The sequence below is a fragment of the Rhyacophila brunnea genome, unplaced genomic scaffold (assembly GCF_057557595.1).
Source record: "Rhyacophila brunnea isolate RB1 unplaced genomic scaffold, BYU_Rbru_1.0 scaffold_19, whole genome shotgun sequence".
Taxonomy (NCBI): Eukaryota; Metazoa; Arthropoda; class Insecta; order Trichoptera; family Rhyacophilidae; genus Rhyacophila; species Rhyacophila brunnea.
This window is the reverse complement of record NW_028232848.1, coordinates 8804590-8818602: the sequence shown is the minus strand read 5'-3', so window position 1 is coordinate 8818602 and position 14013 is coordinate 8804590. Positions and strand designations below refer to the sequence as shown.

Here is a 14013-nt window from a genome sequence, read left to right as displayed (position 1 = left end):
ATTTCGATCGCGAAGTTAAAAATGATATAACTTTTGAACTTATTGATATATTTCAATAAAATTTTCAGAAAATACTTAAAATATATCAATGCATCAAATTGTGTCATTTATTTAACACTTGTCAACCTCTGGCCCGCGTTCCATAAAGGTAAAGTATATAATTTGTAAATTTTCGTAAATTGTTTATTATATGTTATTAGATTAGTTCAATTTGTTAAATATAATGTAAAGGAAACAGCCTATTGATATAAAGCAATCACAATATATTATTTTTTAATTAAAAAATGTAATAAAATATTCAAATACAAAATGTTTTACACCGCTATAGAATACGTATCAATTCATTTTTAGCGCTACTACTCATATCTCTGATTATCAGCATAACAAGTCATAACAAAGACTTCACACAAACTGTGAAGTGTTTAAAAATAAATGCACATTCATTCCCGAACGAACACTAATCTGATTTATTGGTTTTATGGCTGAGGCAGTGCAGTGGCGTGCATATTTTCGAGTAAATTCAAAAAAATAAAATGCACGCATATACATTCCCACCGTTTATTACAATTTGGTATTATTGTAGGAATCGAGACAATCCAATAACAGTGCAGAGGCGTGCGTAAAAAATTCATATAACAAAATCTATGAGCAATAGGATTGTAAAACAAACATCTACATTCCACAAAAATATTTGAATCAACACTCAATCTTATGGATAATACCTTTAGATAACTGGCTAGGCACGAAATAATTATTATCACACTAAAGCTGAAATTATTTGAAATAGTTTATAAAACTATGAATGTAAAATGAACTAACAACTAATACACTTTTTTTTAAATTATACGAAGAAAACCAATTACCAATATGTAGATGTAGAGGTACTTTACACTCTTTGGACATGTAAATAGTTTCTTTTCGAAGTTTATGTGAGGAACACACTTTACACTTTCATCTTAAACGTTTATTAGTGTCGGAAATCCCCGGAAATATTTGATTGTGATTGAAAATTACACTAAAATCTCCGATATCTTCAGTCACTGGGAATATCTGACATACAATCCGCATAGTTTTCCTCTGTTTAAAAACGAATGGTCCTCCATTTTAAAAAGTTTTTTTGGAGATAAAACTAATAAAAAATATATATCCTAGCTGAAATATACTTAGATTAATTATTTTTTCAATGAAATTAGTGCAATATAAATAATAATAGCTATTATTTATGCAGTTACACAAGCAATAATCTCCCGAAAAAAGCGAACGAAAATGACAACGCGATACAAGTTCACATTTATAACTATTCTCATTTTCAAGTTAAGATTTCTATCATGGATGATGAAGCATGGTGGGTGGATGTTTCATGGGTAATAAACCATTAATGACAAATTATCAAATAGGATGCAATTTCATAGCGAAAAATCGCGTTCATTTAAAAAAAAGAATGCAGGTTCATAAATGGGTGACTACCACTGAAAAGGGTCGACAATTAAATTTCGAAGTTGAAGTGACGACACTGGAATATAACATTGAGTGTTTATTACCGTTTTTGTTTACGTCTCGTGATTCAGCCGTCTAGAAATGGGCTTGTAACTAATAAAAAAAATGGTATAGGTACAAAAAAAATACTGAATGGTATTACGTCCGCCATCTCTGTAAAAACCCCGAAATATTTTTTTTCCATCATGCTTTTACTTCTTGCACATGTCATTCAACCATCTGTCGATAGATCTTGCAACCAAATATTAAATTTCATATTTATTTTTCACAGTAAAGATATGCCTATGTGAGGACGCCACGTAGGCGTCACCGGATCGTAACGTTCGGCTTGCAAAGGACGCCAATGTGGCGTGACCGGACCGTAAAGTGTTAATATGCATTTTCCCTTTGTTTAAGTTTTTATGTTTACGTCAGTCTGTTAAAAACCGTAAAATCGGGTTTTACTGTAAATTTAGAGCATGATGCAAAATCATACTTTGGCGCGTTAGTCCAATTAGTGGCCAATTTCAACATATTATATTATTCTTATTAGAACGCCTAAGTGGAAGAGAGAATGAATATGTGACATATTTTTCTTGTTAAAACGGCTGCTTAACGTTGACAACTCTGCATTACACTCATAAATTAAATAAAGATAATCAGATCTACAATGCACTGTCTCTTTAGTCATTAACTAGACTGGCTTTGTGTCATATCATTCGCTACCTATTTTGTTAAATTGAAAAGTTAAATGTAAGAGTAAATTTAATGTACTGTTTAATGAAATGACGATAATTAACATTTTCCCAATTGCAGAACCTGTTTCCACATCCGCCGGACTGCTCAGTCCTCGAAGCAGGGAGGGACTCCCATCCCGACGTTGCCATCCACCTACAGTGTCCACGACTTCCACAACAACTATCAATCGAACTCTTCGTGCGCCGGTAAGGACTCGCCCCATATCTATAAACCACTGCTATGTTAATTACAGTTTTACAATTATATTAATTCTACGATAATTTAGTTATTTCGGTTGTCAGCTGTTTTGGGCTATGAACCCATCTTTGCACATTGCAAAAAAGTCCAGAGATGACCCAATTAATGTCATCTTACTTTGAGACGTAAGTGGTCTTAAGCTATGTTTAACTCAAGGCTCGTCTACACGAGTCACTGCGGATGATCCTCTGCAGGGAATTGGATTCAAGCATTCACTTTTTGTTTACATGTGTCACCGAAAGTAAAATACCCGATTCATTCCAAAATGGCGTCAAGTGAAATAGCGAACACAGAAATCACAGAAACAGCAACCATGAACTCCAAAACAACACTTTGTTTATTACAATCAGTATGTACTATAAAAAATATGATGTGCACTGCAGGAACATCTATTTAACCGGTTTGTTTTCAATTATTCAAAATGACAGTTTACATACCTATGGAAATATGATGACAGTACTCAGGGGCGCAGTGCGCATGCGTGGCGTGTGCGCATGCGCGGAATCATCCGCAGTGATCAAAAAATGATCCAAAGTAGAACAAGTTCAACTTCATTCAATTTTGATTCCGGATGATCACTTTCGATGATTCGTTGAAGAATGTGCGTTTATACGGGTCACTTTGGATGATTCCTCCGCGATGATCGTCAAAAGTGAACCGTGTAAACGGGACTTTAGGCAGCCATATTAGTAAGTATAGTAGATAATTTACACCCTATAGTAGCAGTTTGAATCTAATTACGTTGTAAGAACAATTTTTTTTAATACAACTTCCACCATGTGGATGCCTTTATAATCCTTTTAGGATTGAACATGGTGATGTAATATGGTAGTATGGAGTCAGTGGAACAGTGAATTGAATGGCTAACAGATGTCAAAATAATCGTGTACACAGAATTAAATTTATTCATACAAATTATCAAAGCAAATCCAAAATTGTGAGGGTATAATGTTGTAAATTTTCTCTGATTATGTAAATTAGCTTATTGATTTCCAGGGTTGCACTTTCACCTGGCGGCGTCGATAAATGCGGAGACAGACATCCCTCTGGTGCCGTCCATGCGGGCGACCAGCGCCTCCAACGGGAACGCACCCCGCCCCCATTTCATCCTGCACTGGCTGCACAACAAGGAAATGCACTTCACGTTGCAGGCAGAGACTATTCTTCATGATCTCACACGAAAGGTTAGCACCGGATGGGAATGAAACTGAAACCTTCAAGACATAATTTTGATACGGGAACCAGAACCCTTGATCGATTTTTCAATTTTGAGCATAATACCATTAGGACTGGAATAAAAGTTTTCAATTCAATACGATTAAACAATTATTATTCTTTTGGTATTCTTCAGAGTCGAAAACTCAATTCCAAATGATTATTTAATGAGGAGTGAAATGTAATTAATTAGTGGTAGAAAAAAATTATATTTAAATTAGTCATTGACATCTCTCGAAGTCATATAAATCTCACGATTATCACAGCCTACTTTACACATACAAAATTTAAATAAACACGCCGACGATATCACAAACAATATTTAAAATTGGCAAAAACACAGGCAATTTTTGGCAAGGTTACGGCATACCGGAAAAATAAAACTGTTAAGCTTTCTGATATTTGGTCTGTCATCTGTGTCTGATGTTGTTTGAATATATTTATATCGCAGTATTTACCTTACTGTGGCCGAGTTGGTAAGTGGTTGTCATATGAAGGTGCATTTTGTCTTTTTAGTAAAATATATTTTTATGTTCAGTAAAATACAGAGAACAAAATACTAGAACACAGAACCAGTGCCTAGATACTGTAAGAGCTGCGCATCAGTGAGAAACTGTACACTGTGTCCCTGTGTCATGTTTTGCGATTATTTGAACATACAGAGTTCACTGTGGCCCAGAAAGCCTCATAAGATGAGAATAGTTCTGGGCAATGTGCCTAGTAAAAGAGATGAAATGACCATGTGAAAAAATTCACTAGAAAACTGATAACATCCACTATAAAGCTTGTAGAGAGTAGAGAAGACTGATTCAGTATGACACAATAACAATACCGGAGTGATCACAATTCTCAGTCATGATGGTTACGGCGAGGAAGAAGGAAAATCTATGACTGTCATACTTGTGGAACAAGGAAATACTTTATTTCATGGAAATGTGTTCGCATACTAGCACTAGTTTTAACGCAACAACAATATATTTCACCTATTGATCGATAACTTGTATTTAATTTTTCCAGATATTAGAAAAAGAAGAAGCAGAGGAGGCGGGCTTGGCGGATGGCCAGAATCACAACGCACATCACGAAGGCGAGGATATGAGTAAGTCACTTTGCCAGCCATCTTTACACACACTTTTATACACTACAAGCTTCAACACTACGGTTTGTGCATTGGGAGGAGGCCAAGAAGGTTATGAAACGATTAAAAAAGGCTACTGGTATCAATATTGAAAGGCATTGGATGATGACAGAAGTAGAATCGAATATGATAACCATTTAACACCAACGTAGCTGAATAATTTAAAGACGTAGGAGAGTAGCGTTATCCTGAAATAGTATTCATTTTGTGATAATAACATTTAAATACGATGCACCGGTTCAAAAATCATGTGATACATGCTGCACGTCACCATACTACTTCTACAGACCAACAAGTTTAACGTGAGGCTCCGCTGCATAGCTACCGCATTGCCGCGGGGCTTCACGTTAAACTTGTCGGTCTCTAATGCTGCATGTTAAGCTGTTGGCTAGATTTACCGAAAACCAGCATTATCGCGATAACACTCTTTTTCCTGAGAAGGGCTCAACTGTGACTTATAATCAGACATCTCAGTTAAACATTGTAGACAAGAAATTTTTTTTAAAAAAACGTTTATAACTTGAATAAACCTCTAAAACATACCTATTACGATTAGAAGTTACGAAACCAATAGGTAAATCCTATAAAGAAACGTCTATTGTTTCTGGGAAGGTATTTTATATAATCATTAAGCTACCGACTAGTCACTTCGTGTAAAATCAAATCCCACTCAGTTCAAGGTGTTTTCTAGGTTTTTTTAAATAGACATATCGACTGCTTAATCCACAAACTCCGTTTGGGCAAATTGTTCAGGAAGGAGAAAAAACATAATAATTTAACTATCGAGCGGAATTTAACAGTTGCAAAAATACACTTGGAAATTATTTTATTTTACAAATGACCTGTGCCATGAATTAATACACTATTTTAGCTTTCCTTTTATATATAAAGAAAATTTATATAAACAGCGGGGCTGTTCCATTTATGACATTGAAAATTTGGCACCTGCAGTTGGGTGTTTTATGTGAAGAATGATAATGCATTTATTTATAGGTTTAGGAGTTTGAAATTTTGTGTGAGCATAGAAAACATGCTTTATAAAAAAATGTAATTTTTGGTCAAAAGTGCAGTTGGCTGGTTTGCAGATTAGGCAGTCGATATCTCCAAATTTTTCAAGTTGTCTAGTTTCAATAAAGAATACTTCTAATGCTATTCATACGACGGTACAATTTTACATTTCACTGAGGACATCAGTGCAATGCGCTTTTCAATAATGTTACCATATCATTCCATTTCTTAACACAGAAAGATATCTCGATTGCTATGTCTTTTTTATACTATTTGCTAAATAACTTTTGTGGTGCCCTGACCTGAATGTACAAACTGCAATAATTTTAATTGAATGTCGTTACTTTACATCTCGATGTTTCTTTCTAACATTTTGACATATTCTAATATTTTCTTACACTACTACTTTTTATTCCTAATACTGTCTCTGTGTACTTCAAAGCCTGACCTTTTTTTGGTTTTGTTTTTGATCTCTTTGAATGTTGTGTGATTTTCTCTAAATATTTGCCATTATACAATATTAGAAAATATATTGATAAAGTGTACTTGGAATTAAGTATACCTACTACATACAAAACAATTGTTATACAACAATTTCACAGTTTATTAATTATGACGATCGGAACAGTTTTATAAACTTATTGAAGTTTTGAATGCAGTAAAATAAAAATACATATGTACTTATCTATCACTTGGTATTCGCCACATATAAAATCAATATTTAATAGAACACATTTTCCAATCAATGGGTCTATTATTCTATACACAAGGCGGCGATTGACAGCTAAAGTGATTAATATTATTTATCATATATATGTATTGAGGCGCTTAGTTGTTACAGTAAGTTAACCTACTAAATCATCAGAATTGTCTATCTCCCTCTAAAAGTTAACACAGCCAAGAGAAGGGCTGTTAAAAGATAGCACTTTTTGACAGTTTAGACCAGAGGGGGGCAAACTGCGGCCCGCCGGGTATTTTTTTGCGGCCCGATATCATTAATTGTACTTCTGATAACGAATAACTTTTTTATATATTTTTTAAAAAATATTGACAATAGATAAAAATTTGTTTAGCAATAGTACGCGATCCATTTTCAATAGATATTGATAGTGTACCGACAGCGATACAATTTGAGATTATTGATCTGCAGTGTGACACTGATTTAAGAGAATTGCATCGTCGTGAAGAAATCTCCAGATTTTACAAAGCCCTCAATTCAGACAAATTCGTCCAACTTAAGGATTATGCAAGAAAAATGTTCGTTATTTTTGGATTAATCTATATATGTGAACAAACATTTTCGATCATGAACCTCAATAAAAATTCTTTACGATCAAATATCTCCGATGCCCATTTACAAGCAGTTTTGAGAATTTCAACTACAAAATTAACACCTGAATTTGAAAAAAATGTTCAAAAATGTACAACAGTTTCATTCTTCTCATTATTTTTTTTTATAATGTTTATTTTTCGTGATAATAAATAGTGTATATCTAAAAATGGTATTTTACTTGCGGCCCGCCACTCATTTTGAATTCTTGAATTTGGCCCTCCAGCCAAAAAGTTTGCCCTCCCCTGGTTTAGACGGTTAACTTATTGTAACAATTAAGTACCTCAATACATAAATATGATTAACCACCGTCAATTGACACCTTGTATATAGAATAGTTTCGCAAGTGTACTAAATTTTCACCACAATCATATTTATGCGTCAAACAAAACATTGGATTACTTCATAATATAGATTTGAAAGTTTTGCCTTGACTTGTCCTCTGTAAAACACTACAAAAATTAATAAACACAAAGTAATATGTATCAATATTTTCCTGAGAGTAAGAACTCATTTACAGCATGTTGAAAGCAGTTATCTAACATTTACAATTGCTTATTTAATTTTGAAGTTGATTAACTTCACTGATGCATTTGGATTCATTTAATCCTCAATACCACCTCAACTATTGCCAATGTTTTGAGATGAGGGGTGCTTATCAATTTTAAAACTCTTCATCACGCGAATACAGTAAGTAGGCTTGTTAATAGTTTAATATTTTTAAACTTAAGTGGTCCTCACTTTTTATGATTTTCCCGCTTAAAATTCTTACCCCCTTTATTTCCGTGTAACTTGGAAATTTTATCAGCTATCCTTTTCTCACATGGTATAACTCTTTTTATACCCATTAATTACTTCATAGCATTTACAATTATAATATAAACTCAAATGTGAAGTTTTGGTATTTATACTTGATAAAACTTACTATGTGAGCCACTTGTATTAAATATTTTTCTTATATGTGGTGAATACCAAGCGATGGATAAATTTTATACATTATCATGAAATATTACCAAGTGACCGCGGGATCTCATCAAATAACTAAAATTTCAACAATTCGAATTATGAATTACCTACAAATTATTTTCCATGTAATCCTGTAACCATAAAAGAAAGGTATTATTAAAATTAATTGAATACAGATAATTAATTATTAATGAAATTAAATTTAAAAAAAAATGGTTTATTGTAGAACAAGTGTGAAACAATTTAAAATTTTATAAAGGGATTGAATAAATTTTATTTTCTTCTATTATTAATCATCTATAAAAAAATTGTTTCTTATTGTTGTGAATGTCAGTAATCACTATTTATTTCACATCACATTCATTCTACTATCTATTTTTCCTAAAATTCACATGTGTTTTCGTACACTCTTGATGAGGAATATTATGCGAGTGATTTTTAAATATTGCACATCCATCCGGTGATGATTTGGAGTGTTTATACTGCCACCTTCGAGGTTAACATCGAGCAATGGAGAAATTTCTATTAAGTGGAATCCAACCTCGACATTACTGCGAAAGTGAGTTTTGATTTTCAGAGCGTAAGCCTGCGAAAGTGACAAAATGTTGCTCGCTAGACGAAAGCAACAGCGACGAACAACAGCCTCCAGGTTACCGTCTCATTTCCGCCTTTTGTCTTGTTATCACGCACCAATCACGTGCCAACACCTCTACCACGCTTCAAACTTGCCACTTGCGTTGTATTTTATTACGTGATGCCAACGAAAGTTTAAGGTGACGCCGCAGCTAAAATTCAATAAATTAACGCTCTCAGCGAATCGGATGAGCTGAGTAAAAACATTGTATATGCCAACAGGTAAAATGTTCAGTATGTGATATACAGCGTATCGCCACATAATAAACAGAGTTTATAATGGACATGGAAGTTTGTTTTCCAATTGAAATGTAATAGAAGTCATTTTGTCAATATGACTTATACAGTGTTTATATTTGGTACATCCGGAATGTCATTGTAACTCAATTTGCAAAAACTATCAAAGTATAAAAGAATAAATGTAAATACAGTAGAACCTCGAATATCCAAACTAATTGTGGATGAAAGTGGTTCAGATAAAATATAAAAATACACTTCTGGAATGAATACCATGAACTCGGCAGCCATATGGGGTAAGGTACTCCTATCTTGGCTCCTAGGAGCCTAACTCCCCTGTAAATGCACCGTAGGCCTAAACCGTACGTGCTGCAGACATACCCGATGTGCATATAACATGCATAAGTGGAAATTAAATCCCTTTCCTTTATGCAAGTGCGGAGATATCCAAATCACTGAGCATGTTTTAAAACCTGCTACCTGTATGCTTTCTCTGGGGTCTCTACCATTCACAAAACGCTAGAGGCTCGGTGGCCCTCTAGTGCTGTTTTGATTATCCAGATTTGTCATTGTTTGACTGCCTTCATCCCCAATTGGTTTAGTCAATTGACTTTTCGAACCATTGTCACTACTCAGTATTGCGTTGTTTGAGTTACAAATGATATACGTTGTTTACACCTAAACAAGACATAGTAATATCATCATAAAGTAAAACTCATTAAGTGCGATAATTAACTATTGCACTTAATGAGTTTTATTTAGAGATTTATGAGACTTCTGTTGTTTTTTTCACGCTTGGCGTAATAACGATGATTGGATAATACAATTGTTATTTATTTATTGAATTTAAATTACTGCGTGCCACTGAACTATGGTTGGAGCTAGCGTATTATGTGATACGCACATTTTTTTTCTGATGTAGTAATTATTTAGTTTTTAAGTTGGCATGGAAGAATGCTTTCGATTAGTTTGTAAATATTTGCACAACAATTTTATGTATTCTCATGTTTCCAACACTATGTTAGTCGTTATTGTAATACACTGCAGTTTATGAATTAAAATATCACTATGTTGCATTTAGGAATGCCATTTTGCACAAAAAGGACAAAAATATCATGTGCATGCGTCTGATACTGTGTTAACTGTGAATTGGAATATCATTCGTGCAGAATCAAATTATAGGTTATGAAAATTTATATTAAATCTCCGATCGGTAAGTTGAATATATCGATGCTCAGTTCCATAGGGCTACAACTAGGAATTAGTAGTTTTGAGTTATGCCTGATCAAAGTTTTGAAACTGACTTTTAGAAAAGTGACACAAACAGCAGCCCTACGAAGACAACTATGTAGTAATTTTTTCAAGTTGTAATTTTGTAGAACTGAAGAGGAGCGATATACGAATATAATGGCTAACATAACTCAAAACTTGAAATTTTTGACTTGTCGTACTATGGAACTGAACCATCAAAATTTATGTTATAATGTTCGATGTATGCTAATATGATAAATTCTTTAAAATTTAACAAGCCGACTCTTAAAACCATATCTCTTTATTCACCAAAGTCAGTCGTCATTCATGAGGGCAGTTTAGAAAGTAAATATGGACACATTCGACAAAATCACCAAAAGACCATTGCTTCCATCCAGAAATATAAGTATATTACCAATATCTTGGCTGGGGCAGCATAAACAATGGCATCTTTTAAATTATAAAAATGCAAGAGATGTTTGTATATGACGTATAGACCGTGTGTATACTCTGTCTCGAGGCCTATGACGGACTGAGTTGAGCGGGACACTAAAGTTTAAAAAAAAAAAAATGGATATTTTCTAAATGGGTACATCAGGAAAATGGCATACGTTACTTGGATTGAGAATTATTACCGTATGTTACCTAACAAGTTCCCATTCCATGTAATGCATAACGCATAAGTCCACGTATTTACATAAGTATATGTATCTAGCCCTATGTTATAATATTTAATAAAATATTTAAAATACACTCTTCAATATGCGTTAACATATTTTTTGAAATTATTTATATGGCTATTCAAAACTATCTTTTCCACGAATAAATGACAATGCATGTTTGGAAATATATTTAATATTTATAGTTGTCTCACAGTATTAGGTATTGTTGAACGTTGATGTTCACAAATGCAAATAAATATCACTTAGTACGTACCTAAATGTACTCAATGCACCAATCGCACCAATCTTCGCTGCATCGGATCTTTACGCGTTTTGATTTCCTTTAGACAATATATATTTCTGAGAATCAAACTTTGTGTTTACGGTATTAACTGTGGCCAATAATAATTTAAAGATGTATCTATGAAAAATAGAATATATAAGTGAAACTGTAGATTAAAATATACGGTGAATGATGTTCATGATGGCTGAGCAGCTAACGCCTTGGCTTATAATGTCGTGGGTCCCAGGTTCGAATCCTGGGTCTGGCAGGTACACATATTGTTTTCAATTTGTGTTTGGAGTTAGAGTATGGACCTAATAGGTTGAGCAAGTGGTTAACATCCATTTCAAAAAGAAAAAAAATCTGTTAATAAAAACCTCCCCTCTGTGGAGGCCCATATGATCTTATTAGGAGCGGACATGGTCAAAAGAAGAATTATATGTGTTAATGATGATATTCTCATGGATAAAAATCTTTGTCCCTACCAGCCAACGGATGAGTGTTCATATATTTGTATTACACAAGTATTTCACTGGGAATAACAATTATGAATTATTAATTATAGATTGTGCCAAATCAATCTAAAACAGAATATTCACGATACATTCAATTCCAGATATAATCTTTACGATGGTGCGATGCAGGTGTGATATTCAGTCCACCGCTTTGAAATAAATATTGTCACATTGAAATGACATCTCTCTTTTTGCAGATATTTTGTAGTAGATTTAAGAGTACGTCGAACTTAAAAGAAAAGAATTCTAACATTGTGTAACTCTTGTGTTACAGTTGAAAAATTATATTGTGGTTCGTAAAGCTCCAAAGTTCAGTTTCCATCGATGGCATCGTGAATGTCCACTATCACAAGCGAAATTGAATAGATTTCAATATTAGGCGACAGTGAAACGTCTGATTTCATTACACTACTGCAAAACTTTACAGTTAATAGTTGAAATTTATAATATTAATTTCACCTTAGAGGTGAAACTCTGGAGGTCACATTTTTATCGTTTTTGTGTTAAATGTAGAGATTACAGATTGACATTAACAATCAAAACGTATGAGTCTCTAAACAAATCTTAAAATAAGATTGTTCAAAATGTTCTTCTGTAGAAAGTATACAAATGTGACTTCTAGACCTTTATCTCTAAGGTACGGATATATTTCCCCTGTCTCTCAAGCAAAAAGCATTATTATTTAGATTTGAATTTGCACCGATGCAGATATAGTAATTGAGCACTGCACTCGGCTTCGTGAAGTCTTTAGCACTGACATGCCATTTTCTGATATGCGCAGGTAGCACCAATCACAGTCACCACAGTCTGTCCAACACGACGTCCATCAATTCGATTGCCACAGATGTGACGTGCACGCACCTCCCGGACTCCCTGGACGCCAAGATCGAAGCTCTGCTCAGGGATTGGCATCACAGTCCCGATCTGTTATTCTCCATTCATCCCATAGATGGCAGCTTCCTTATATGGTACAATTAACAATCGATTTATTATGCACCCACTACTTGTTAAAGTGTCTGTCTCTGATGGTTCGCAGGTTTGACCCCGTGGCTGGCAAATTTTTTGTCAACATAATTACTGCTTAACCTGCAAACCTGCTAACTCCATTTGGGAAAATTGTTCAGGAAGGAGAAAAAACTTAATAATTTAACTATTGAGCGGAATTTAACAATTCTAAAAATACACTTAAATTTTTTTTTTTTACAAGTAAGTTGCACTATGAATTAATACATTATTTTAGCGTCCCTTTTATATACAGTATAACCTCGTTTTTTACGTGCCCGGTATTCAGGTTTTCCCGGCAATTGCGTGTAATTTTTTCGGTCCCGATGTATTTCAGTACATTTAATACCCGCATTTACGTTTTTCTTTCCCGCGATTTACGTCGGAAATATTCAAAATATGCAAGTTACGGGCTCTTCTGAAGAACTGTCTGATGAAGACGAGGTTGATATTCCAACAAAAGAAGAAGCAATGAGGTTCACCGAGGGTTTAAAAACCTACTTTACAAGCTTTGCTGATATTCAAGATAACACTTTTAAATGTTTATATAGTCTTGAAAGAGAATTACATAACAAAAAAACAAAAATGCAACAAACTGAATGAATTCAATTGAATTGAAATTGAATGTTGTTTTTTAATAAAACTTTATTTTTTTAGAAACATTAAATTTTAATGTTCTTTTTTCAATACCCCCCTTTTACATTTTCCCTCCAATTAGGTTTTTTTTTCCAGTCCCTTAAAAAACGTAAAAAGGGGTTATACTGTATAAAGAAAATTTATATAAATAACGGAGTTGTTCCATTTACGATATTGTAAATTAGGCACCTGCAATTGGGTGTTTTGTGTGAAGAACGTTAACGCATTTATTTATAGGTTGAGGAGTTTGAAATTTTGTGTGGGCATAGAAAATATACTTTATAACAAAATGCCATCAAAATCTCATTTTTGCTCAAAAGTGCAGTTAGCTGGTTTGCAGATTAAACAGTCGAATACCGTGCGAAGGTTGGCCAAATGACTAATAAAACTGCCTCATAAATACAAGTCTGTTAATTTAACCTCCATACTATGAAGGTCCATATTCTCCATATAAGAGCGAAAATAGTAATTTACTGTTTTTTTTTATATTATTGTTAAATAACAAACGCAATTTTTTATTATTTAATTTGTACTAAACCAGTGATAAGCAACCCATGGCCTAGCAATGATTTTCTTATAATACGTCGAAGAACATTTTTCTTAGCTCGTATTCTTATTTGTCTTGTACAAATCTTGCAATCGATTTTTAACTAACTTCCCGACTA

General features: G+C 33.7%; 1 protein-coding gene across 4 annotated transcripts in view; it reads left to right on the top strand.

Annotated features, from left to right (window-relative positions):
* The window catches only part of Rbcn-3A (rabconnectin-3 alpha), a 123736-nt gene that overhangs the window by 27889 nt on the left and 81834 nt on the right, over nt 1-14013 (top strand). For all 4 annotated transcript variants that reach the window (XM_085946065.1, XM_085946067.1, XM_085946066.1 and 1 more), the window contains exons 8-11: nt 2293-2420; nt 3469-3656; nt 4705-4786; nt 12492-12678. In XM_085946065.1, the coding sequence (XP_085802191.1) occupies nt 2293-2420; nt 3469-3656; nt 4705-4786; nt 12492-12678 (585 nt within the window). The remainder of the gene's footprint in view (nt 1-2292; nt 2421-3468; nt 3657-4704; nt 4787-12491; nt 12679-14013) is intronic.